The sequence below is a fragment of the Peromyscus leucopus genome, chromosome 8a, assembly GCF_004664715.2.
Source record: "Peromyscus leucopus breed LL Stock chromosome 8a, UCI_PerLeu_2.1, whole genome shotgun sequence".
NCBI classification, from domain to species: Eukaryota; Metazoa; Chordata; class Mammalia; order Rodentia; family Cricetidae; genus Peromyscus; species Peromyscus leucopus.
Window position 1 is genome coordinate 25,189,745 of NC_051085.1, and position 26,918 is coordinate 25,216,662.

The 26,918-nt window shown below is 39.3% G+C and overlaps 1 protein-coding gene across 1 annotated transcript in view; it reads right to left on the reverse strand.

Annotated features, from left to right (window-relative positions):
* Positions 1-26,918, reverse strand: part of Themis (thymocyte selection associated) — a 188,492-nt gene that overhangs the window by 9,667 nt on the left and 151,907 nt on the right. Inside the window, exon 5 of the mRNA XM_028877336.2 lies at positions 6,883-7,035. Within this exon, the coding sequence (XP_028733169.1) occupies positions 6,889-7,035 (147 nt within the window). The 3' untranslated portion in view covers positions 6,883-6,888. The remainder of the gene's footprint in view (positions 1-6,882; positions 7,036-26,918) is intronic.

Consider the following 26,918-nt stretch of genomic DNA (forward strand, 5'->3'; position numbering starts at 1 on the left):
CAGAATTGATGCCCTGCATTTATATTTCAATGTTCATGTAAGTGACTTCTTTTTGCATAAGAATATTCATGTGATGTGGGCATTTATATGCAAATTTAGATCTTAGAGGCAAAGACATGACATTCTTTCAGGTAGAGTTCTACTCTGTTTGCAAAGCCTGCTTGCTTTACACAATACTCCACTATTATGAGGACTATTTTGTTAGTAGTTCATGGTCTTGTGCAGACATGGGCTAAGGAGGAGGTAAAGTGAAAGTGAAAGTGAAAGAAAAACATTGCTTTGCCTAGAAAGCCATTGTTTCCTCCCCATACAGTACATGGTGCTGCTCTGGTAATTGCCAGTCTGCTGATGAGAAATCCCCATTGGTGAGGGCAGACAAGTGAAACTCTACAAAGAGCAAGCCCTGAAGAAAATAAATCCATAAACATTTAAATTGGAATCCAAATAATCACCAAGTGAAGAATCTTACAACACTCTACTCTACCATGGTCATGCTTTCAAAGTAAAAGATCATTTCTCAGAACTATGAGGGGAATTTCGACAACATTGTGGTTTTGTTTGCATTCTGATGATAACTTTGCATTAAGATTAAGCATAAAGTGAAATGCTCATCTTTTATAATAGTTTATGTAGAATATGCTGTGAAGAGGTTGAAGGCTTAAAGCATAAAAAGGATAAGGTAGCAAAGGTTAGTTATTCTGGTTTAATCAGTACATGTGTGCACGTACTGAAATACCACACTGTACCTATGATGATGTATGTAACTTTAAACAAGTAAAAATAGAATTATATTTAGCATATAACCCAGCAATAAGAGGAACTAGGTGTTGTTTGCCAGTTTTAAATGATCTAATATTTTAAATGATAGATTTATTAGTTTGGGGATTAAACACTCTTACTGAGCTTAGAACACTCTTGAGCAGCACTGAATCATGGAGCTGACCTTTTATTAAAATTGAAAAACAAAAATACATTTCATCAGAGGAGGAGTGGATGGAAGGGCAGAGGGGAGATGGGGGAGGGCTGTGAGGAGAGGAGGAAGGGGAAACTGGTCAGGATGTAAAACAAATAACTAAATATAAAAAATATGTTTCATGATGGTAATATCTGAAGTAACACCTTCAGACATAGTATAACCAAGTGGTCAATCAAGGTTTTAAAATAGAACCCCTACTTTACCCGGCCCTTAAAATAATCCTTATGAGGAACTCATTTATGCCCTATCTCTCATCATACAAGAGAAACTTAGTTTAGGTTGCACATTTATGTCAAACTAAAGTCCATGCAAACACTTCTTTAGATTCCTTCTTGTCCAGTCTTTATTCTCTTGGTTCCACCTTGGCTTTGGGGGAAACTTTCCCATAGGGCATCATTTTTTTCACTCACAAAAGTGAGAATTAGATGTAAGCAATAACTCAAATGAATCTTCCTCAGATGTGGGACTGTTTGGGGCCAACCACCTCAATATTCTATCAGGAGTGGGCATTGCATCAAAATCTCTCAAAACTGACAGACATGAAGATTGCCTTCTGGGTTGACAAAGAAAGTGAAACTCGGCAACAGGAACTACCATATACACAAGCTATTCATTTAGGTTTGGGCTGGGCTTAGACTAGAAAGCAAAGCACTCAGATTTTGCTTTCTGGCTTAGTACTCCTCTCACTGGTTCAACTAGTCTAATTTATAAAGGGCAAGTGATGGTAGATTTCCTCTAAACATTTGGGATAATACAAGGAACATACCTGAGAAATAAAAAGGAAAAAATTCTATTAAAGATCATGAATCGAGAAAGTATAACATTTATTTAACAGGTAACATCTATGTATTCTGACAAAGATTTCAGCTCCCAGAAGGACACATAAGGAGGAAGGGGGAAATAGATCCCTGTACATCCAGGGAATTCACCAGAAGCAATCATAGTAATTAATGAGTAATGCACATAATAAGTCCCTTCTCCCAGGTAAATATTAATCCTCTTATCCTGAATGACTTTGCTTTGGGCCCGAAGAAGCCTCCTTATCCATAGTCACAGCCAGTGGAAGGGACAGCTGATGCAATGACTGGTGGATGTAGGAAGGACAGATGACTGCCCCAACTCAGGGCACCTTCAAAGAGTCACGCCTATTCCCGAGCTCCCTGAGACATACCCTGAAGCCTTTTAGCAATTATATGATTGTATCAGGACTCATCTTCTCCCTCTGCCCAAGTCTGTTTGGATTCCTCCACCTTGAGTATTTTTCCTGAGATCACTTCCCAATCAACTTGCATTGTGCAAATCAACCCAGGGATCTGGGTGTGAAAAAAAAAAAAAAAAAAAACCTGCTTAATGCAAACATTTCTGCTTAACACCTGTCAGCTACTTTAAATAGCTCTTGAGCTGATTGAACAGCCGGGCACAGCACTCTTGTTTACTCATCATTGCCAAGGAGGAAGAGGACAACACTGGGATCAGATCACCCAGGCAATGCCATGGTAGCAATGCTTTTTAGACTCAGGAACTAGTGACTTAGCCAAGGAGGGATTCCTCTCCCTTGTCCATAGCTACAAAAATCCCAAGATGACACAATTCTCAAAGGAAAAAAAAATGCAAACTAAGCTTCAATGCCCACAAAGAACCAAAGCATCAAGACTTCTTAGAGGTACTGTTGGAAAAGAATGTTTTCTTAGAAATCAACTCATCAGGACAGTCAGTAGCTTCTTGCAGCATTGACATAGTTGGAGTCTACTGTGTGTTAAGTTAACTTTCAGCCTATGGTGTGGTGCTCTTATGGACCCAATTTGACAAACACAGAGAATTTAACAAATTGCTCATGGCACACTGTGAGCAAGTGGAGTAGCAAGTTTTTAAAACAAGCGGTCATCACTAAGATTGCAGAGGTCTGAACTTTACCCTCATACCACATACATATGGCACTTTCAGAAAGCTGTGCTCTTATTTATAGACAAAACATGCAGAGTTAATGATGATGTTGCTAAAAGATGATGTGAGAATCACCAAGCTATTAGAGTAAATTAAGGGCCCACAGAAGGTCATCTATGGGGTCAGTGAAATGCCTTCAGCAGCGTCTTAGAGAAAAAAAATGGGGCTGGCAGTACTGTCCAGAGTCAGTTTCTCTGAATCTGACTATGGTGGATCCCATTGCCAGTGCCTAGTTTCTGTTTGGTTACTTAGCAAAATCCCTCTAATTGTTTACAATGACTGACTAGCTCAATAATCTTCTACATGTTATCATCAGATATATATATCAGTAAAGGCTCCATCTCCTACCTCTAACAGACAAAGCTGGGTATTCTGGAGACACAAAATCAGAAAAGTAGCACCTCTGTCCTAATGATGACTTGTAATTTTTCATCTGAGATATGCTAAACAGTTCAACAGCTACCACTTTCACACACAAAAGAAGCTAGGAATTCATTAACAAATATCTAGGAATTTGGGTGGGGGATCACTGTGGTAGTTCATATTTATAGTTCTAGGACCGGAGTGGTGAGGCAGCCTGGGCTATATAGCAGGACCATGTCTCAAAGAAAAAGGAGTTGGGAGAGCAGCTTAGAAAGGCTTTCATTTGCTCCTCTTGAACTCAAGAGGAGGCTACTGCATATTCAGAAAAAAAATTCCACACCAAGATAGTGAGTGTGAGTCAAATTCACCGGTTTATTTATTTTTAATAAAGCTCTATATACTACATGAAATAAAACAAAGCTGGCAAAAATTTCTTTCTGCTCTACTTTGCTCTTTTATTTTTATGTATAGGACTGTCGGGCCATGATAGCTCATACTGAAGATTCCAACCTGATTGTCTTTGAAGATGGGAAAGCAAATAAAAATACTCTGCGGACACTTATAATGGGTAATTTTCAAGTTGATACATGTTGAAATTAACCTACAAAGGGAAATTTCACTTTACTCTCTTGTAGGAGGCTAAGAAGTCTCACTAGTCTAGACCTATTATTTTAATCCGAGGCTCCTTTTGTCCTTAAAGCCATCCTTTATGGGCACTGAGTAAGATTGGGTGCTTCCCTGGTCTATGAAATACTCTGCATTATTCACTCAGGGCATAGCTGGGGCAGCCGCTGTACCATCCTAGAAATGCACATGCTGGGAAGATTAGATACCCAAGTTCCCTGTGATTGAAACAAAAAACTTTGATCTCAGGAATTGTGTTATCTGGTACTTTGTAGGATCCATAATCTTAAAGAAAAAATAGTTTCCAATGAATTAATAATGGCTTGAGTCTCAACCCGCTCCGGCAATTTTCACTGTAGTGGTTGGTTCTTTTATAGTCACACTTGATTAGTGTTTGAAATGTGGAGGAATTGCAATATGCATGGTTTTCAAAGCCCTTTACAGAATTTCATTTTATCACTCGGAGAGAGTCAATGAAAACGTAATAAGAAAAGCTCTATGGGATATTTTTATAGAAGTGTCAGAAGCTAGTAAGCTAACTACTTGAAAGAACTCAGATTGTACAGACAGGGTTAGGAGCAGAAGCACTTCAGAGACTCTAGATCTAGTATTTTGACTTTTATATGTCCTTGGAGAAAAAAAAATCATATGCACTACAAAATCAAATAGGGGGGGGGGACAAACCATATGCTTACGAATAATTAATTTCAATTTTCCTACAAACCAAATGTGAAGTTTTGAAGATAAGTGTCACAGGAATTGAGCTGATTTGGTGTGTCTAAAATATTGCCAAAAAAGAGAAAAATCTTCATTTCTCTTGCAAAGGAATGCCAGATTCCCACCATATGGAAGTTAGTCTGGTAGCTTAATTGATTCTGATCAGTTCCCTGCAAGTTCATTTGATCTTGTTTTGTCTTCAGCAGACATGGAAAATGCCACAGCACCTTCTCTACAAACTAAACCACCAGAATTCAAGTCCGCATTTGATTAGCTTGTTCTTTTTAATATTTTTATTAATTCTTTATGAATTTTATATTACATATTTTTTACCACATTCACCCACAATTCTTTCCCTTAATTCTTCACAGATCATCTCTACCTCCTTACTCACCCCAAACTGGTGTCCTCCTATTTTATCTGTTTTTAAATTTATTTGCCTAGTAATCCATTGACTCCAATTTGTGCTGTGCATACAGTCCTGGGTATGGAGTAACACACTGGAGTGTGTTGACCTGCCAGGAGCCACACCCGTAAAGAAAACTAACTCTTCCTCCTCCAGAAGTTATCATCTGTCCAAGGCTCGATGAACCTCTTCCCACTCCGCTAAAGTGATGATTAGCTTGGTCTTGTGCCGGCATGTACAGGCAACAACAACCACTGTGAGTTTATTTGCGCAGTAATGCTGTCATGTCCAGAAGACAGTTTAGCTCTGATCCTCCCCAACCTCTGGGTCTTACCATCCTCACACTCCATCTCCCATGATGATCCCTGAGCTTCTTTCGGAGGTATACAAGATATAGATATCCCATTTGTGGCTAATCACTTATCAATCACTTATTCTCTACACTTTGACTATGAGTTTCTGTGTTAACCATTATCTATCGAGTAAAGAAACTTCTCTGTGATAAGGTCTGAGGGCTGGTTAAAACTCAGTTATCATTACCTCTTTAAATCCATTAAAACTTTCTTATTCATCTAGCATAAATATAAAAATATTATGATTAGGGCCAGGGCCGAGTCAGAAAAATGTCTTCTGTGAGGCATGAGGACCTGAGTTTAGACTCCTGGCACCCACATAGAGAGGCAAGAACACTGACCCACGTGAGGAACTCCAGAGCTGGAGGAGGCAGAGACAGGAAGGTCCCTGGCTAGCCTGTCAGCCTGGCTGAATTGATGAGCTCCAGGTTTAGTGAGAGACCCTGCCTCAAAAAATAAAGTAGAATACTGTCTTACAAGAACTCCAGTTTGCAGTAAGGCTCCTTAAGGAAGGGAATGGCTCAGTTGCCTTTAGCCTACTGGCTATGGGTGGGTTAGGACTTCTGTTGGTCTTTTATGTGTCGAGCACACAGATTGCAAGCCCAGTGCCACTTTGAGATCTTTGGCAGCAGTTAACTCTGTAGCTCACACACGATTGAGCCTGTATGATAATGAGTATTCAGAGATGGGTAATGTCTGGAGGGTGCTCACCAACCTAAGACAGAGCGCCTGTGTGACCTGGGCAGGCGTCTCCATGATGGGTAAGGTGACTTGCTGACATCCCACGCAACCTAAGTCAGAAGCTCATTTTTTAGTAAAAGGGGGACCTGTAGGGCTCTGGCCCCCATTTTGGATAACTGTTGCCTTGCTTGCTGACCTTGACCTTGATATCCTTCCTATGCTAATTCCCTACTGGGTTCCACCCTCCTGAATGCTTAATGGAAGTTCCTTGTCTGTGTATCCTGCATAATGGGTGTTAACAGCTTAGATGCAAGATTCTAAAACATTGGTAGCAAACTTCTGCCCTCTGTGGTTCTCCCATTGTGCTGAAAGCCTGTATTTAAGACCTCTTCCCTCCTTCAATAAATGGCATTCAGCATTAAAAAAAATAAAAAAAATAAAGTGGAGAGCTTCAAAGATTTTTTTTTTTTTTTAGTGGTTGAGTACTTGAGTGTTGCTCTCACAGAGGACTCAGGTTCTCTAAGTACCCACAGGGTAATTATTATCCTCTGCATTTCCAATCTCTCAAGATGTGACTTCCTCTTCTAGCCTTCCAGGGTACTGCATGCATGTGGTACACAGATATAAACACAGGTAAAACACGCATTCGAAAGCTATGTCTCAAAAAAGAAAAGGTGAAGAGCCCCAAGAAAGATTCCCAACACTGACCTCTGACTTCTACACATATGCTCTGTATTCCAAACAATATGGAAGCAAGAAATTGCGCATTGTACCCTTGTCAGAGAGGGAGTTGAAACAGTAGTGTACGTTGAACTGACCTGCAGTCACATTGGCGCTTGCTGCTGCAGTGGCTCATGCTTGCTCTTCTGCCTCTCCACATCGGGCAAATCATTCCGAAAACCAACCGGCATTCTTGAGTGTGGGCCACCTTGATCTGGGTGAAGTTTCTTGGCTCTGTCTGCATGGTGACTCTGACATGGCAAGGACAAGTAAATTATCAGTCCCAAATAATTGCCTTCTAGAGATACGTCAAGGGTAAACACTTATCATATAGCAAGTTCTTTATGTCTGAAAGAGAACATTCTATATGCCAAAGCAAGCTATAAATCAGATGTGTCTCGATGTATTTTAGTAGTCTAAGTGTGGGAGTTCTGAGGTAGCCAAGTGACTAGAATAAAAAAGATCATTTAGCTTGGGGTTTTGTGGGACTTCTAGCAGTGGGAGTGGAGGCTGTCTCTGACTCTTGCCTGCCCTTAGAATCCATTTCCTCCCCCTGGGTTGCCTCAACCAGCCTTGATATGAGGGTATTTGCCTATTCTTATTACATCTTGTTATGTCGTGTTTGGTAGATATTGCTAGGGCTGCTCTTTTCTGAATGAAATGGAGGAAGAGTAGATATGGGGGAGAGGGAAGGTGGGAGGGGGTAGGAGGGGATAAGAGGGGAGGCTGCAGTCAGGATAAATTGTATGAGAGAAGAATAAATAAAAGGGAAAAAAGTTGCTCTAGATAAGAAAATAATCTCCAGAAACTTTTCCTTACGAAGTTTATGAAATACTTTACATTCAGAACATTCTTACCCAGTTGTTATCTTTATAGCCAGGCAATGCAGTACTCTGTCATATATTACATAAGTACAGATCAATCCTGCATTAACTTTACTCTTTTTTAAAATTTATTTTTATTTTAAAATTTTATGTGTACAAGTGTTTTGCCTGTATATATGTGTGTGTATCACCTTCACACCTGGTGCTGAAGAAAGCCAGAAGGTGGCATTGGATCCCCTGGAACTAGAGTTACAAGCAGTTGTGAGATTTTATGTGGGTTCTGGGTTTCAAACCCAGGTTCTCTTGAAGAGTAACAAGTGCTCTTAACAACTAAGCCATCTTTCCAGCCCCATTTATCTCTATGCTTTATTTAGAAGAAATTTTAATATCTGCTCTAAATTTATATTTATTTCAATCAGAAGTTTGAAAATTTGACAAAGTCCTCTGGCCAATTTGAGAATAATAATTCATCATAATGAATTCATCATGATGAATTATTAAGGCACACATCAATGGTCTCCTGTAACTCACATAGGACATGTCATAATGTTTGACATTATACTGACACATTGCATAGTTCAAAAGATACTTCAGTTATAATCCCACATTCAAGACCTAAGGGGGAAATTAAACTCCAGTCCTTTGTTTTATAATCAAATTCAGACTAGAAACGTACTAGTTTGAATGTGATTATAAAACATTAACAGATTTGTAGTTAAAATTAGCCAGCCAGTTTGGGCCATTTACATTAGCAAATTTGGCACTGAGGATAAGACAATGAACTTGTCTCTAAAGACAATATAGATTATGTATAGAATTTAACACATTAAATCTTGGTTTTATAGAACAAAAGGCTTATCTATCTTGGGAAGTATATATAAAGAAATGAGAGTCCAGTATGAGGACCTGATTCATCCAGGTTAACAAAACAAATGGTGTGGCTATAACTCCTGGCCACCAGTACAGTACTCTTGGTGTCATTCTGTAACTGATTTGTTCTGTCTGTCTGTACAGAATAATGATCACACTAAAGGCTACAAATCTGTTGCATCCTTTTTAATCAGTGTCCATTGCATGTAATTTTACAATACCCTGTTGCTTTAACTTTTGACTTGCCCACACGGCTTCTTTTTGAACCAACAGGCTATTGACGCATCTGGAGGCTGAACAATCCACACTATTGTTTATTTGCTCAGGCCTGCATTTCCATGAAGTGATGGAAATATGTGCAGGATAGTGTGAGGGAAGCTGACCATGAGTTGCAGTTTAGTTAGGGTACCAAACTGCCTAAGCTGAGATAGGAGTCCATGATACTTTGTATACACCAGTTTAGACCAACAGAAACCAACTCAAGTTGGCTCAACCTTAGAGCTTCATGAACCCATTAAATGTGATTTGAATTCAATGCCATGATTTTTTTTCAGGTAGTCATGTAATATTGTGTGGTGATGACTGTTTCATTCAACAAACATCTATCCCTGATACTGGTGTGTGACCACGTAAATATATGACAGCCTCGGACAGTGACATACAATGTCTCAAAAGATTTATAAGAGGATTAAAATAATGTGGTAAGTCATTTATAGACAATTCTCAAATCCCCTTCCCAAAATCAAAGGATGACAACTTAGTAATACTACCAGAGAAAACTTAAAGGATCCTTTTGAATACTCATAGTACATGGGACTATTCACAATCACATTGTTTACATTCGATTCACTCACAAGCCACAAAATATATGTCAATAACGTATTATGAAAATTTCAATCTGTTGTCAAGCCGGTATCACCACACAGTTTTTGAAATGATGAAGATTCAATATCTACATAGCCTCTTGATTTTTAATTACATGCTTTTGGAAAATATATGGATGTCAAGATAGATGTTAAATCATAGTTTCTCAGCAGTGAGAAATAAACTAGATTAAGGGGAAAAGGTAGCTTAATGACTTTTTTTTTTCATACCAAACTCAACTGATAACATTAAAACACTGAGGGACCCCTGAGATGACAGTGATAAAGGCATTTGCTGCCAAGCCTGATGAGCTGACCTGAGTTTGGTCCCTGGGACCTATAAGCTCATATGTGACTGCTTTCCATTCGACTCATCCACACACCACAAAACAACTAAGAAAACTGATCCCTGTTAAGTTATCCTCCGACCTCCCTGTGTACACTGTGGCATGATCTATTCCCTCTCCCTCTCTCACATCCACACAAAACAAATAAACAAATGCCTCCAATGCTTTGAACAAATGAATAAATTGAAAACATTTGTGAAAAATCTAGCAGTTAGTGGAAATTATGAATGCTACACTATACTGCAAATTCTAAAGGAGAAACTTCAGACACTCTTACTTTGAGAACTTTGTCATGAAGCCACAGTGGGAGAAAACTGTCACCCAATCATAATGGGCCAGTGTTGACAAAGCCCTGCATTTCTTGGTGCAAGCATTCATAGAAATCGGTATTTTAGAAACACGTTAGCATTTCATAAATTAAAGCTCCCTTCTACTGGAAGAACTTCCCAAGCAGGGCATCCTCTGGTTGAGCCCTGTGGGGTTTTCTAAGGCTTTACTTCACTCTTAGCCAGGTCCTGTCCTCAGCACCTAACCTCAAAGGAGCAGCATGTCCCTAAAGTCACTGACCCGACCACATCCTCTCATCCCTTTCTACTGAGTTTCGGTGCCAGGAGTCTGGGTTGCCATATCATAAATTACCAACGTTCTGCCGCAATAAAATTCCCACGGTGTCATTTCTTCATTGCCCACTTGCCTTCCGTTAACTTTTAACTCTCTCATCTCTCTTTCCCTTCTCATGGCTCTCAAATCCTTCTACTCCGAATTTCCCCTTTGCTCCATGGATGGCAAACTTCACTACATATTAAACTTTCTTTTAGAACACTGCTTCTACCTTCATACATTGACTAGAAGTGGCACTGGAGACCCCCTCACTCTGTCAATGATGAGAACTGCATTCCAGTTTTCCTTGGCTTGATGGTCCACTTGCCCTGAGTTCTGGGCACTGCATCCTTACTTCCTGCTGTTTTTTTTTTTTTTTTTTTATGCTCACCATATAGCTGTATACTATGTCTCTTCTTGTTGCTATCATTTGTCTGCTAATTTGTCATTACCATGAATCCTGGACTGATGTTGTCCCATCCAATCTTAGTGTGGACATAATTATGGGTGACATTCACATCTAGAAGAACACCTCATTCAACATCTCAACTGTACCCCCTCATTACACTCAAACTTTTTTCTACAAAGACAGCCATTCATTTTATCCATCAAATATGTATTTCAAATCTTGTGCTTTTAAACACACTAATTATTGAAATTATTGAAGACACATAATTATATAGTATCCTATATATCTCTGATTCAAACTGTACTGGCCTACTACCTATAGAATTTATAAGTGAAAATTATGATCTTATTAGATAAACTGAGAATCAAGAACTGAGTGTGAACACAGAACCTTGGGCATGAGAAAATTGCCTGAAAGCTGACATAAACAGGGGTCACTGGCACTACTTGGGCATCGAACCTTCAAACTGAGGTGGGGGTCTAGAGGAAACTGATCCAATAAAAATGTGTGCAAAAATGGATGAATTGACACAGATTTGGAATGCATAGAATTTGGAATTGACAGACAGGTCATGCATGAGGCCTTTGTTACAACTCTATAGTTACATAATCAAAAATAATTTGTTCCGTGGGATTTCCAGTGAACCAGCTATAAGAGTCCTGTAAAGGACCATTACATCACTTCTGAGGCTATTCTTCTTATGTTTTAGAGACTTATTTTTAGTTTTAATTGTGTGTATGTAGGCAGGTTGTAGGTCCATGCAAAAATCTTTTTAGGGGCCAGAAGGGAGTACCCTGCATTAGACATTTTACTTTGTAAAAGAGCAATTCTCTCCAACCTGATTTGTTTTTAAAGAAATCAGCTTCCCAGCTTTCATAAACAACTGCTCGGTCCCAACATCTAAACTATTTCTCTTCAGAAAATAAATTTTAAGTGGTAACTCGGAGGAAATGTTCAGGGATATTCGGGGATTTCTTGGCTAGCTTTCTTCCCATGGTTTCTCAACCTTTGTTCTCTGATAGAGTATAACCACCTTCCTGAGAAATCCTAGGACTTAGCACAGTGACACTAACTAATTCTGGGACTGGGCATTACAATGCTCCAAAACCAACCACAAGAGAGTGAGCTCACAGTTCACGTCCTGATGTCCACGGAGTTTTCGAGAAGTAAATGTAGGCCTCGGTGCAAACTTTCTTCATTCTCTGTATGTGAGGGCTTCTTTTTGTTTGAGTAGCGATAAATAATTTAATGATCAGAGATATTATTAATTTAAACAAACTAGTAAGAATGTGGAAGTCCTGAAAATAATTTTTCTTCTTTGTCCTGTGCCTTTATTTGTGCTTTCTCTTTGGTCATGTGGCCTCAGCACAATAAATAATTTAGATCACCAAAAGGATTAAAAAAGCAAGAAATTTCTCATTATGCATTTTAAGACTCTAATTTAATTTGATTTTCCTAGGGGAAGTACTTAAGCAAGAAAGAACACAAACTGTGAAAACGAATCTAAGTCTGACAATTCCTACTGTCCTCGCTTCCAGACAATATTCTAAGGTTTCACACAGTTATCCACATAGTCACAGGACCTTTTTTCTGCCCAGACTATATCCTTCCTCATACCCGTGGAGGAGGGGTACATTTGCTTCTACTGATTTTAAAAACAACCTTTCAGCTCTTCGCTGTCTTATATCGTTATAGAAAGTCTGCTCAGGTCCACACGTGTCAGGCCTTGCTCCATGGGCACACCGGAAGCTGATTTCCTCCTTTCCCTATGACCTCAGTTTACAGCTTCCCCAGGTGGACTCTGTGCTGCCATCAGTCACCCCCAGGGCTCCTCACTTGGACCACACCAGCTGGGTTCTCATGCATACCTAGTTAGGAACATCAGCAGCAGCCGTGGCTGCATCGATCTTGACACTGAGCTCTTCTTGGGCCCAGGGTTTGCTGGACAGACAGTACAGATCGTCTGTTTGGTCAGGCATGAACAAGGCTTCTATCTATCCACTCCTTTCTCTTGGATCAAAGAATCAACAGTCGATCTTTAGAAAATGAAGATACTGGGACCTACTTACTGGTATTGCCCTGATAAGAGATAACAGCCCAAATTCCAGCCCACCAAACACCACCTCCTCCTCTCACACTGACTACCACCATATTCAAGCAAAGCCGTCTCTATTGAAGCTGTGATTAGAAAACCTTATCATGAATCGTATATTAAATATCTTACCACACTCTCTTGGATAAAACCTTTCAACTTGCTATTAGACTGTTTTAAATCCTCACTTTCAGAGATATATTTCAAGAGTATATTATAGATCTGACCACCTCGATTCATTCCTCCTTGCTTCTTTAAAGTCCTGTGAAATTAGCTGAGGATGGCATAAGTATTAGAAGCACTGCTTAACCAAAATATTTTTTTTTGCTGTACAAGGAGAATAGAATGGACAGCTAATTTATGCAATTTTTATTCTGAGGAGATGAGCTAGAAGTCCTGCAGTTTTCAAAGATGTTTGTCCTGTCGCACCACATATTAGAAAAGCTTGCAAAAGAGTTTGCTGTTTTCTGGCTAATGTGTTAAGCACCTATCCTGAAGATGCCAAGGTCGACTTACTTAAGATGTTGATGTCTCGAACACTGCAATAGCTCTTGGTGCACAGGCAAATCTTTTTCCTTCTTCCTTGTTTTGCTATCCTACAAATCTTACAGTAATTACTTTGCATGGTTATGGTCCACAAGTTTCATAGTTTCTGTGTTAATGGAAAAAAAATCATAACTCTCAGGTTCTGGGAGAGTAATTGGTGGCTAAAGGGTAGGCGAAATCATTTTATTTAGAAATCAAGAAACAGAAACTACAATGGTATGAAAAACGATGTGACACAGTTTTGGAGAAATTTGTTTTGAATTAGGGCACGTATGATGAGTGTTTAAACAGGGTCCAGAGGAGCCGTCCTTGCTGCAGATGTCAGATGAGACCTGTGGTGTGCCATACAGGAGGTCTGTAATCAGTAAAATTATTTTGAATTTGTTCTTTAAAAATTACACTTTCGCCGGGCAGTGGTGGCGCATGCCTTTAATCCCAGCACTCGGGAGGCAGAGCCAGGCGGATCTCTGTGAGTTCGAGGCCAGCCTGGACTACCAAGTGAGTCCCAGGAGAGGTGCAAAGCTACACAGAGAAACCCTGTCTCGAAAAACCAAAAAAAAAAAAAAAAAAAAAAAAAAAAATTACACTTTAAATCAGTTCCATTTTCTGAGGACTAAAACACACGCTTTCACAGGAACGTTTAAAAAGTAGAGAACATGACAACTTGATTTAAAACAGTGTCACTTAGTCGTTTGAGCTAGGAACAGTTCTGAAGAGTATGATTCATCCCACTCAAGCAACCGCATTATAGAAATGTTAAGTGGCATCCTTGCACCAAAATGTTGCCAAACCCCAAAAGCTTGCGTGTCTGTGAATAAGTGGCCAACCCAGGGTAAAGTCTTTGCAAGCTTCTGTCTGTCACCTCAGACTGACTCAGTCATGACAACATCCTAACATATGCTGCTCTTCTAACTGCTTTGTGCTCACGGTGGTTGTGATTGTCTTCATTGTTTGTGTGACAGGGTCTCCCATATCCCAGTCTGGTCTTGAATTCACTATAGAACCATAGATGACCTTGAACTCCCAGTCCTCCTGACTCTATCTTGCAGGTGGTTAGATCAATCATGGATGTGCACCACAACGCTTGGCTCCTGTAGTCCTGTGGACCAGCCTGGGGCTCGCTATGGGCTAGGCAAGAACTCTACCAACTGAGTAACATCTCCACCCCACAAACAGATTCTTGATACTATCTATAAATGTTTTAAAGCGAAATTTATTTCTAATGGACAGGAAAACACAAACGTTGTCTATAGTGACAGAATAACATGTCATGTTCCATACATGTTGTATATTGTGAGTTGTTTATGGGTTGCCAGGCACCTGTATGAAACACCTTCTCCAAATCATGGCTGAATCCCAGGCATACCTTTCTTCTCCAGGCCACCCCTGCACTGTGTCCCTGACATCCTCCTCAGCTCTTGACTGTCCCTTCCTGACTTTCTCCCAATACAATCTAAAAGGACCCTGCGTTAGTATCTCTGTTCGACTATTTTTCTTGTTCATTTTTAACTTCTCGTATCTATGAAATGCAGTCTTTATTGCCTTCTAGACTCTCCCAAGCCTTAAAATCTCAACTCTATCACTCGCCTCTGCTCTCACACACTCCTGTGAACACTGTACTTGCCCCTCCACCATCCATTCTTATCTGCCTTCTCCTGGCCTCACTTCTCCTTCCAGACTCACTATGAAGCCACATGCCAACAGCTGAATTGTGGTGGTTACAGGACCCTCAGTTCCCACTCATCCATTATTTGCCAGCCCCTAAATTTTTCTCTCACCAACCCCCAATGTTCTGCAATTTACTGCTTGTCTCTGATGTAAATTCATGTTCCCGTTGACAACTCAGTTATCTCAGGATCTGTTTTATGTCAGGTCCTTTCCTCTTATCAGACATGTGATCTCTGCAGTCCAGAAATCCTCCGACTTATGAAGCTCTCTAACCACTTAATCAACTGTGACGGGGCCAGCTGAAATCAATTCCACCTTATTCTCCATCTCTTATCTTCTCTACTGTTGTGTAGATCTGTCTTCTGGCCAGTCGTGGCCTCTTGAACTGTCAGCAGCTCTGATACCAAAAGGAGTTCTGCCCCAAAAATGAGCCTGGTATCTTTCTGTCATGGGAGATGTGGGGTGGGGGGCTCTCAAGGCTGGTCCCTTCCTCAAGATTTATAATTGTTCATGGTGACTAGGGGAGAGAGGCTTCCCGAGACCTCTACCCTCCCCAGCAATATACAGACAGTTAACTCTTGCTGGAGAAATAGATCTTTTTCGTTCAGTCCCGCAGCAGCCCATAAATCACCCTTGTTCCTGCAAACAATCCCTCGCTCCCTTTCATGTAAGTAACCCTAAGAAGACTCATAACTTCACCCAGCTAACAGGAGGAGAATTGTTTTCTGTTCCTATCCTGGGTGCTTTGTCTGGGGTGAGAGGACATTTTGTTGATTTCTCAGAGAAAGGACACTCAACTACTGGCTTACAAAGTGCTCTGTTTCCTTTTTTTTAGTGAGTGCCTCCTCCCAGCAATGTGGTCCCTTTCCCTTCCTCCCTCACCCTGACTTCCCAAATCAATGACTCTTCTTACAGGTTCTGTATCCACTGACTCTCCTTCTCCCCATTGGCCTGGTCCCGACTTCAGTAACAGCACTCCATTCTTGCTGTGTCTGTCCGTCTTCCCCACTCTCCTGGGTCTGCAGAGTGATAATCTGTTTCCTACTAGCTGGCTACCTTCACCAGCAACTTTCCACATCACACAGGCTTTTTGAAGACCTCGTGGTTCCTCCTCTCCCTTCAGCGGGACACGGCCCTGCTAAGCACCTCATCAATTCCGAAAATCCTTTGCCCTCAGCCTGCCATCACATTGTTCTCTTCTATTTCCTGGACCCTTGTGCACTAACCTCTTCTGTGTGTATTTTGTTGTTCTTCTGTTTTTCTTTTCTAATAACTTCTAAATCATTCATCTGTGCAGCACCGAGTCTATATTCTTTGTTTTGTTGTTTTGTTTTTGTTTGTTTGTTTTGTTTTGTTTTTCTGAGACAGGGTTTCTTTGTGTAACAATCCTGGCTGTCCTGGAACTCCCTTTGCAGACCAGGTTGGTCTTGAACTCACAGAGATCCACCTGCTTCTGCCTCTTCCTCTCAAGTGTTGAAATAAAAGTCATGAGCCGCCATGCCTGGCAGTTTGATTCTATATTCTCTGCAAGGAAAGTTTTGGATATAAAGCACCCATATTTGTGCATTAAATTGTATTTACATTCTCCAGAAACAAATATGTAGTGTATGTGTTTGCTCTACCGATAGCCCACATACATTTTTTAAAAACTCAGTTGAAACTTTGAAAGAAAAACATTAAAATAAAAGCATTCCAAGTAAAAGGTTTATTTTACTTAGTGATATGTTTAGAAAACAATAGATTGTCATAAACTTTTAAGTCTAAATTTAGTACTTTATAGTATATAAATTCAACTATTTGCTTGTAGTTCAGATTGTACACTGAGAAAGAATGACTCTCCCTAATAGAAATGAGTCCTGTACAAAATGAGATCCATGTACAAAAATACATGGATCTGAACAAAAAAACGTGTTTCATTGGTTGTTTCCATGTGGGCTGGGAATCTGGATTCAGTTCCTCATGTTCACACAGCAAGCACCTGGCTGGCTCCATCACCTCCTCAAGCCTGTTTTCACATTTTAAATGTTTGAAATAGGACAGGTGTTAAAGATTACCCCCTGTTTTCAGCATTGAAGGAACACAAAATCAGAACTATGCCAAGCAACCTGTCTTCAAAATGATGCCTGCAGGACCATTCTTTTATGACAGTAATTTCTTAGTCTTTTCCATCAGTGGCTAACTTGAGTATGTACGTATGTGTTCTCACTATTTGCAGACACTTAGTATAGATTAGGCCAACTTGTGAAATGTGTTTGAGCACTAGGAGAATGCATCTTTAATTTTAAATAGAATGTTTGGCCATCATGACAACCAGGAAATCTTTAAAAGGTGCAGATGAATACTAGAGACAGTCCCCCTATTTAGGTGATCCTGCTATTATTGTATAGCTTTGTTCTGTAAATTAATAATATTCAAAACACCATACAGAAAGAACTTTAGAAATTCCTGGCTACAATTTCTTTGCCTTAGTAACTTGTCTATAATGAAGCTGTAAATGTATTTCAAAAGTAGACTCATTTTTATCCATCTTTTAGTATAATTTTAAAAAATTCTAGAGAGTGGTTGTATTTATTCAGTTCACCCAGAAAGCAATGTTTTCCCTAAAGAAGTCATCAGGGACAGAATAATGGCATAATGCATAAAAAATACTTCTTCATGTGTTTCATTATTGAAACACAATCTAGCCATACAGAAAACAGATTTGTCAGTGAATAACCTGGATTTTCATGCTGCTGTGTAGATAGCCTCCCTTGATGAGTTACATTTTCATACAAATAATAATGGCTTACATTTATTTTGAGCTTACTAAGTATTAAATGCCATTCTAGGCTTGTTACAAGTATTTGCATAGTGAGATCTTCAGCATTTTTGTAAACACCTATCAAGGACATTTTTTAAAAAACAAATGGTCTTAACTTGTCACTACAGTGTTTATTTTTAGGAATCACTAGTGTGCCCAATAATATATAACATTTTTAACTTGAATTTTCAAAGTCAGAAGAGTTAATATTATTTTTCTGAATTTTAAATGTAACAAAACATTGGACTGACAACAACAATTTTAAACAATAGAAAATTACAATTATCTTCATATTGCTATTGCTTAGTTTCAAAATATATCATTAATGACAATAACCTATTTTTTTCCTCAAAGGATAATATCAAGTAACACGGAATAAAATATGGTGAAGTTCATTGTCACATAAGAGTGTCTGAAAGCTTCATTTCATTCTTCTTTATAACTTCAAATTTTGGCTGAAATCTTGATGAACACAAAAAGTTCATGTTTTTTCCTCTTAGTATAACTGATAGGAAAATGCCAGAAGTGTGGGGAAACTGCTAATTTTACCTTTTCTTTCTTTCTTTTTTTTAAAAAAAGATTTATTTTACTTATAAGTACAATTTATCAATGTATCGACTGTGGCATATAGTACTTTCAATGCATTAATAAAAGAAACATACCTCAATACAAATTCATCCATAGAACTACCACCTCAGGAAATAGAATACTAAGGCCCTGGTATTTCCCTCCTGCCTCAATGCAATTGCATTTCAATCTCTTCTCCAAAGCCAAACATCATCCTCACCTGGTTTATTTTCATTATTGTTTAGCACTCCATGCACTTTGAATCACAGGATATGTTCTATTTTCTGGTTGGGTTTTTTTTCTTTATATATAAAACAAAGGGTATTCCATGAAAGAATATACCAAATATGAACTAAAGAGTGTTTGGGTTGACTCTAACTTTTAGATATTATAAAAGATAGTCTATAAATAGTTATAAATATTTAATACTTCTTTGCTTTTTTTTTTTTACATATTTCTGTTAGGTGAACATACATGCAGATTTCTGTAAAGATGCATAATGGTAAGTTTAATTATCAACTTAGAGTATCAATAAGACACATGTTTGAATTTCTGTGAGGGATTTTCCAGAGAAGATTGGGTGGGTACCCACTGTGAATGTGGGTGGCATCGTCCCATGGCTTGGGCTCCCAGACAGAACTAAAGTAGCTGAGCACCAGCTGTCTCCTTTCTCTGTTTCCTAATGTGCCATGATATGAGCAAACAGCCTCCCACAACCATTCCTTCCCCATGATGGATTTTATCCACTTGGACCAAAAAAATAAAATACAGTGCCCTCCCTTAGGGTTGCTTTCTGATGGTTATTTTTCATGTCAGTGAGTGAAGTAACAAATACAAACATGCTTTCAATGAGTGCATATACATGCAGCTTGGTAGACCCTGCAAAATATTTTCTTAGAAAAATACATTGAGGAAGGTGAGAAATTCTACTTCCTTCATTTTGAGAGTTGTAGCAGTCTGTTCAGAACTCCTAGAGATTCTGAAGTTCCTCATGGTTTAATTTGTATTTCCCAGGTGACTGTAGATATTAAATAGATTTATGTGGGTTGCTGCAAGCACTTACTCTGAATGCCTAGATCATTGCTGACTTTTTAGTACTGGGACTTTTTAATACCTGAGCAAACAACTCATGGATAGGAATGGTTGATTTGCTCATGGTTTCTGAGGTTTCAGTCTGTTGTGAAAGGGAGGGTGTCACAGACTGAAACAGTTCACATGGTGTCAGACAAAATGTAGCAAGAGAGAGAATTTCTATTCTCACTGGTGTAGCAGGAATCTCAAAGAGTCTTATGAATAAAATCAAACCTGAGGCCAGTTATTGGAGTGAACACTGGAAGATCAGAGAGACAGAACAAGCCACAGCTATCGTCACCTGGCCAACTTCTCAGCTGATCTTGTTTCCTCAGACTGTAAGCCTCTGTGTCCTCATATCCGAATGGCTCTCAGCTGAACTGCTGCTAGAAGCCTGAAAGCTTAACCAGCCAAATGCTTAACCAGGCCAAATGCTTAAGCTGAGAAGTTGGCCAGGTGAGGTTAGCTGTGGCTTGTTCTGTCTCTGTGATCTTCCAGTGTTCACTCCAATAACTGGCCTCAGGTTTGATTTTATTAAGACACTGGTTTTCTAATTTCCCTTTTTTTAGTTTTTTGTTTTTTTTCAAGACAGGGTTTCTCTGTGTAGTTTTGGTGCCTGTCCTGGATCTTGCTTTGTAGACCAGGCTGGCGTCAAACTCACAGAGATCTGCCTGGCTCTGGCTCTGCCTCCAGAGTGCTGGGATTAAAGGTGTATGCCACCACCACCCAGCCTAATTTCCCATTTTTATGCTATCCTGGCCCATAGTCAATAAAATGTCATCACTGCTACTGAAGGGAGGTCATTCTCTCCTGTTATTCTTCTCTGAAGACATCTGTGCTCACTTCCTAGACTGTTTAAATACACTGAGAGTGACAATACAAACTAAATATCACACCTATTTGTACAGTAAGTAGCTGAGCATCTTGCCCACTTTATTCTATCACATTGTCCATGTAATTGTTACTAGCTAATATAAATTATATATATAGATATTGAAAATTTTCTGAGGAACCACCATACTGATATCCAGAGTGGCTGTACAAGTTTGCACTCCCACCAGCAGTGGAGGAGTGTTCCCCTTGTTCCACATCCTCTCCAACATAAGCTGTGATCAGTGTTTTTAATCTTAGCCATTGTGACAGGTGTAGGATGGTATCTCAGAGTCATTTTGATTTGCATTTCCCTGATGGCTAGGGATGTTGAACTCTTCTTTAAATGTCTTTCTGCCATTTGATATTCTGTTGAGAATTCTCTGTTTAGATCTACACTCCATTTTTTAATTGGATTATTTGGTATTTTAATGTTTAGTTTCTTGAGTTCTTTATATATTGTGGGGATCAGCCCTCTGTTAGATGGGGGTTGGTAAAGATCTTTTCTTATTCTGTAGGCTGTGGTTTTGTCTTCTTTACCATGTCCTTTGCCTTACAGAAGCTTCTCAGTTTCAGCAAGTCCCATTTATTAATTGTTGTTATTTGTCAAACCTAGAGCTAGGGAAATCACCAGGAACCCACAAGGATGTACCCAGCTAAGACTCTTAGCAATGGCGAAGACGGTGTCTGAACTAGCCTTTCTCTGTACTCAGATTACCCCAATTGTCATCATAGAACCTACATGCAGTGACTGATGGAAGCAGATACAGAGACCCACATCCAAGCACTTGGCCAAGATCCTGGAGTTCAGTTGAAGAGAGAGAGAGGAGTGACTATAAGAGCAAGAGAGATCAAGATCATGATGGGAAAAACCACAGAGATAGCTGACTCAAGATAGTGGGAGCTCATGGACTCTGAACTAAGAGCTGGGAAGCCTGTGTGGGACCAAACTAGGCCCTCTGAATGTGGGTGACAGTTGTGTGGCTTGATCTATTTGTAGGGTCCCTGGCAATGGGACCAGGAGCTATCCTGGGTACATGAACTGGCTTTTTAGAGTTCATTTGTTATGGTGAGATGCCTTACTCAGCCTTGATGTAGCAGGGGTGGGGGTGGGCTTAGTCCTGCCCCAACTTGGTATGTCATCCTGTGCTGACTGCCCAAGGGAGGCCTTACCCCCTAGGTGGAGTGAATGAGGGGTGTGATGGGGGGACATGGGGAGATGGGAGAAAGAGAGGGAAGGAGAACAGTGTAAAATGGAAAAAAAAATACTTGTTCATTTTATCTGGCTTAATTTCATTTAAACCAGAAAATATAATCTTTACTTCATTAGATTCATTGAGTCAATAATAGAATGTAATTCCCTGAAGTCAAAAGAGGATGTCATTATATATGTCCTGGCTTGAGAGACCCTGGCTATCTGGAAACCAAACCAAAACCTAGTAACCAGAACTCTGCTATAACTTTGAAATAATGATCAATAGCTGCTAACTTAAAAAAAAGAAAGGAAGCAAGACATTTTACAACCCCCACGGAAATGCACAAGACAAAGGATACTTTGTGAAGACGCTTGCTCAGAAGCAGGTCTTTGAATACATGCTATCTCAGTATGTGATATCTGACCTGGGGTAGCAAGGAAGGAAGCAGACAGACTAAGAAGTGAAGTGAAGGAATTGAGAATGCTTGGCAAACAATAAAAGGTCCTAAAAAAAACCCACCAGTTAATCCAAGTTTCTCCATGAGTCACTGTGTGACTGCCATTCTGAATCATGTTCACTTGCAGCCACAGGAATACAACCAACAAAATCCACACTGTGGGCTGCTCTACAGAAAACATCCTCTTTCTTTCAACACACTGAGAAAAAAAAAAAGAAGGAAATACACATCTGAAATGACATAAAATTAGGTGCCAGTAAGATGGCTTAGTGTGGAAAGCCTCCCACTACCAAACTCACACACCTAGGTTTGATTCCAGGAACTCACATGATGGAGAGGACCAACTCCCACAAACTGCCCTTCTACCTCCCCATGTACACAGTGACACATTCGATCCACTCCCCCCGAAAATAAAGATTTAAAATGACAAGACATAAATATATGCCAGTCAATTGCAATATATGAATATTATTTAGAGCTTGACTGAAACTATAAGAAACATTTTGTGAGACAGCTAGGCAAATTTATGTCTTTACCCGATTCATGATGACTTTGATAAGGAATTACTACTAATGTTTCAAGTGTGGTATTGAATTGTTTGTTTTAAATATCTCTATCTCTTAGAGTTAGCCCTAAAAGAAGAATTCACAGATGTAGCTAAATGAAATGATGTCTGATTTATTTCTTATACACTCCAGTTACAGTAAAGAATAAGGGATACAAATGGGACAAAGTTGGCTTTCAGCTGATTGTTGGTGAAGTCAGGGGAGAGTATGTGAAGGTTCATCATGCTTTTGGATTGTTCTTGTATTTTTTTCCATTTTAAGTAAAAACTGTCTGTCTATCTATCTATCTATCTATCTATCTATCTATCTATCTATCTATCATCTATCTATCATCTATATATCTATCTATATATACATAGATAGATATATAGTTTTTTCTAAGACATGCGATCAAGACAATAATACACTTATATACAATGTATATACAATGTATGAAAACATCTACTGGATTTCAGAAAATTTTGTTTCTTCACTCTTTTTTTTAACCATCACAAGTTCACTCCCTGTCAACTTGATATCTTTGATATCATAGTATGCCATCACGACCTCACAAAGGCTCATGTTTTTCTCATATCCAAAACACATTCAGTCCAACTTCATAAGTCCCTACTGTCTTTAACAGCCCCAATATTGGCAAAAGTCTCTTCTGAGACTCAAGATGAAAATCTTAACTATGGGCCTCCATAAAATCAAAATATAAGTGTCATGCTAAGATAGGATAAACATTCCCATTCCAAAATGGAAGAATGGAGCGATATAAGAGAAGACTGGACCAAAGCAAGACACGTTTAAAAGATATTTCAAGACAGCACGTGTTTCAGAAAATCCCAGTTCCAACAGATGAGACTCTGCTGCAAGACCAAAGAAAAGGTGCTAGACCAAGAACTGTCCAAGCACATCCTGGACAAAAGAAGTAAGACTGGAAATTGTCTATTTCAAATCAAGATACTAAGCTAAGCAGAGGTGGGCAGTGGATAATCAATCAACTATGTATACCTTCTCAAAAACGATTAGCATGTTCAGCATTAGGAAGACATAAGCCCAGGAGACAGTGGCTGGAACAAAATGCTCAGCTGACCCTCTTAAGGACTTTGTTATACAGGGTTGGATGTGTGCCAGGGTCATTGAAAGGCAAAATAACATAACCAAGGTGGCTATAGTTCTACCAAGTTAGATCCATACAACATGCTATGGAATTTGTTCAAAAGTGTGTATATCTTGAGAGAAAATGTCAGTCAATATTGTTTGCAGTAACTTTGTCTCCTTTTTGTTTAAACTTCAAATTGGATCTGAAGGGAGCAATGCCTCTCAGTGAAAAGAAATCTGTGGCCAGCAGGTGATACAAATACATGGTGTGTGTTTTTCTTCAATACTGACTGTTCATTAGATGAAATTTTCCAAATACAGATAGCACAAGAATTCTTTTATATTCTCAGCACACTGAGGCCATCCCATTTTATCAGTCTCAAATGTCATGTTTCTAAATGAATTTTCTGCCTTCCTTTTACTCGCTCATTCAAAACAACCAGGTCTGTTCTTCTCCAGCTGTGCGTGATGCGTTTAGGGCTTCAAGCCTTTGAATAAAGGGGAGACAGAGTTTTCAGAATTCACATTTGCAGATCAGGAGAGGCTTTTGGAAGAACAAGCCTGCCATGTGATCAAGGGGTTCCAGGCTGGAATGACAAAAACAGATCATTCGCCATGGTGACTGAGAGCCTCTGGATGCCCTGAATTACAACTGCCAGGGCAGTTCATCCAAATCCCAGGTGTCAGTGGGTGCAAACACTCTTCACTGGAGCACCCTGCATTGTTTGCTTTGGGATTTGGAATACTAGTGTTAGTTTGTTTAATGAAAGGTCAACAGTTCTCCCAAGGAATGCTGGAGGAATCAGCTACCATGAGTGCCCCCTGAAGACCTTCAGCTACTAAACTTCAAAGACACCATTAAACTACTGTATTTCTCATTAAGGAAATCAGTACTCCAGTGGAAGGGTTTGACAATGCAGCCCCCACGTCTGAAAGGCTGAGCTGATGACTTTGAACTGAGGGTTCTGGATGAACAGCCCATGCAGAGGCTGTCTCGGAGCTCTCCTTATTTGCATCAATGCAGATCCTCCATCAGTCATCCCGAAACTCCTTCCAGGAAATGTCATCAACCGAGAAAGATGAACTCAGGAACATGAACGAAAGGATGAGGTTGACACCACCTCCAGACATACTATCACTTATTCTTCTGAGGGAACAAACATCTCTTTGAGACATATTTTATTATCTGAGGGACCTTTTAACTTGCATAATAGGTCACCCTTTACCTGCCACATGCTTCCTCATCAAGTACCAGTTTCTGTATTCCAGAATGCTTTATAAGCTTCAAGTGTCTGAGCTTTCTTAGGTTATCATATTTTGTGGATCCCAGCACATAAATATGTTATTTAGCTATGATTTTTCTTCTATTAATTTGTTTTATATCAATTGGTTTTTTTTTCTTGGACAAAACTGGAAGGGTAGAAGGAAGCTGTTTTTCCCTCACATATACACCAGTCAGATAGATGTAGACTCCCTGGAAAGACTTTTGGGGTACAGTAACATAGATGAGGTTGTATATATTAGGCAGGCTCACCATCCATAAAAACACTTTGGAGTTCTTAATAAAGGGAATAATGAGGGAAGAGTGTTTGGATCCCCTGCCTTCACATCTATATATGAGATTCCCTTTAGTTACAAGAAAGCATGCTATTTCTCTATTGGTATGAGTAAATAACACATATTTAAAGTCATGTATTGAAAGTTAATTTTATTGTAATTTGCATACTAAATTGAAAGATAAATTACTCAAAGAACAAGGTGATTGTAAAACATGCGTGTACTCTATTTGAAACTGCAAAATATGTTTCTACCCACTCCTATATTCACTCTGAAGATAAGGGCATTGAATAAGGCTGAGGACAAAGTTAATAATAAGGGGTGTTTATGAGCTAGGAAGTTATTGATATGGGTTAAAAAGACCAAGATCTAACCCCAGGATTGTATAGGACTTTAAGTGCATTGAAAGTGCACAATCCATAGTTCTCATCAGCCCAGCAGATAGAGGAGATAAAAGAGTCAAAAGCTGATAAGTAAAAAACAAATATAAAAGGACTAAACAGCATTCCCAACTATAACACAAATAAGCACATAGGTTGAAAACCTATCATTTGCAGACCTGTGCCCATGTTATTTTTATTTTTTGCCATTTTATGACTTCTATATCCTTTATCTCCTAAGGTGATGTGAGTTGACTTGAGTTCTCCTTTGCCATTTTTTTTTTTTTGGTAACAAGAGGGCTTATCTTAGTTTTTAAAATCTGGGAAATGATGGCCAAGGAAAAACTAAATGAACAAAAAAATAATAAAAGGAAAATATTTAGATCTTCATCAGCATCCTTTTCTTATTGCTACCAGAAGAAGTTAAAACAATAGAACAAAATTAGTAACATGTTCAATAGTAATTATTTGTTGTTAATTAAAATATTCATTTCTAGTGCCTAACTAGAAGCTAGGCCATTACTAACTAATGTTCATGATGCTGGAAGGTACTTTTCATGGTACTAGAGGAGAAAGGTTATCACAAATTTCACCAAGCTACAAATTCTGTGATATACAAGATATACTGGTATAGTAGTGGCACAAATATTATAACCAACCACTTTTTTAAAAAGTGTATTTAAGGCACACTTCATGAGAAGGAACCCGTACCTGACACTGATAAAGCAGCCAAGAACCTGAAATTCAATAGGTCATGGGCCTAGGGCAAGACCTAATGTTCTTATTCTGCCAAAGGAACATAGCAGTAAAATGACTCCTAATGACATATGGAATACTCATAAAACAGAGCATCACATCATTAACCCTTATCAGAGAAGCTTTTTTTTTTTTTCAATAGATAGTAATTAACAAAGAGATTCAGAGGTGGACAGTCTGCAGAGAGTAAGAGACTTAGGAGCACTCAGCCCTACATGGGATATCATCATCAAATCCTTCCCCTCGAGGTTTATTGATCTGTGCATAAAAGTAGGCAGGAAGATTGCTAAGAGGCAAAGACGGATGAGTCCAGGGAAACAGTATCTTCCAGACACAGGGTCCAGGACTGACACATACATGAAGTCACAGAGATGACAGTGGACACAGGACCTGCATAGGTTCAAACCAGACAAAATCCCAGCATGGAGAAGGGAAAATGCTGTGGATATTGTTCTATATAAATAAAACACTGATGGCCAGTGACCAGGCAGGAAGTAGGTGAGACAAGGAGAGAGGAGAATTCTGGGAAGCGGAAGGCTGAGGAGAGACACTGCAGCCACCGCCAGGAGAAGCAGCATGTGAAGACGCCGGTAAGCCACCAGCCACGTG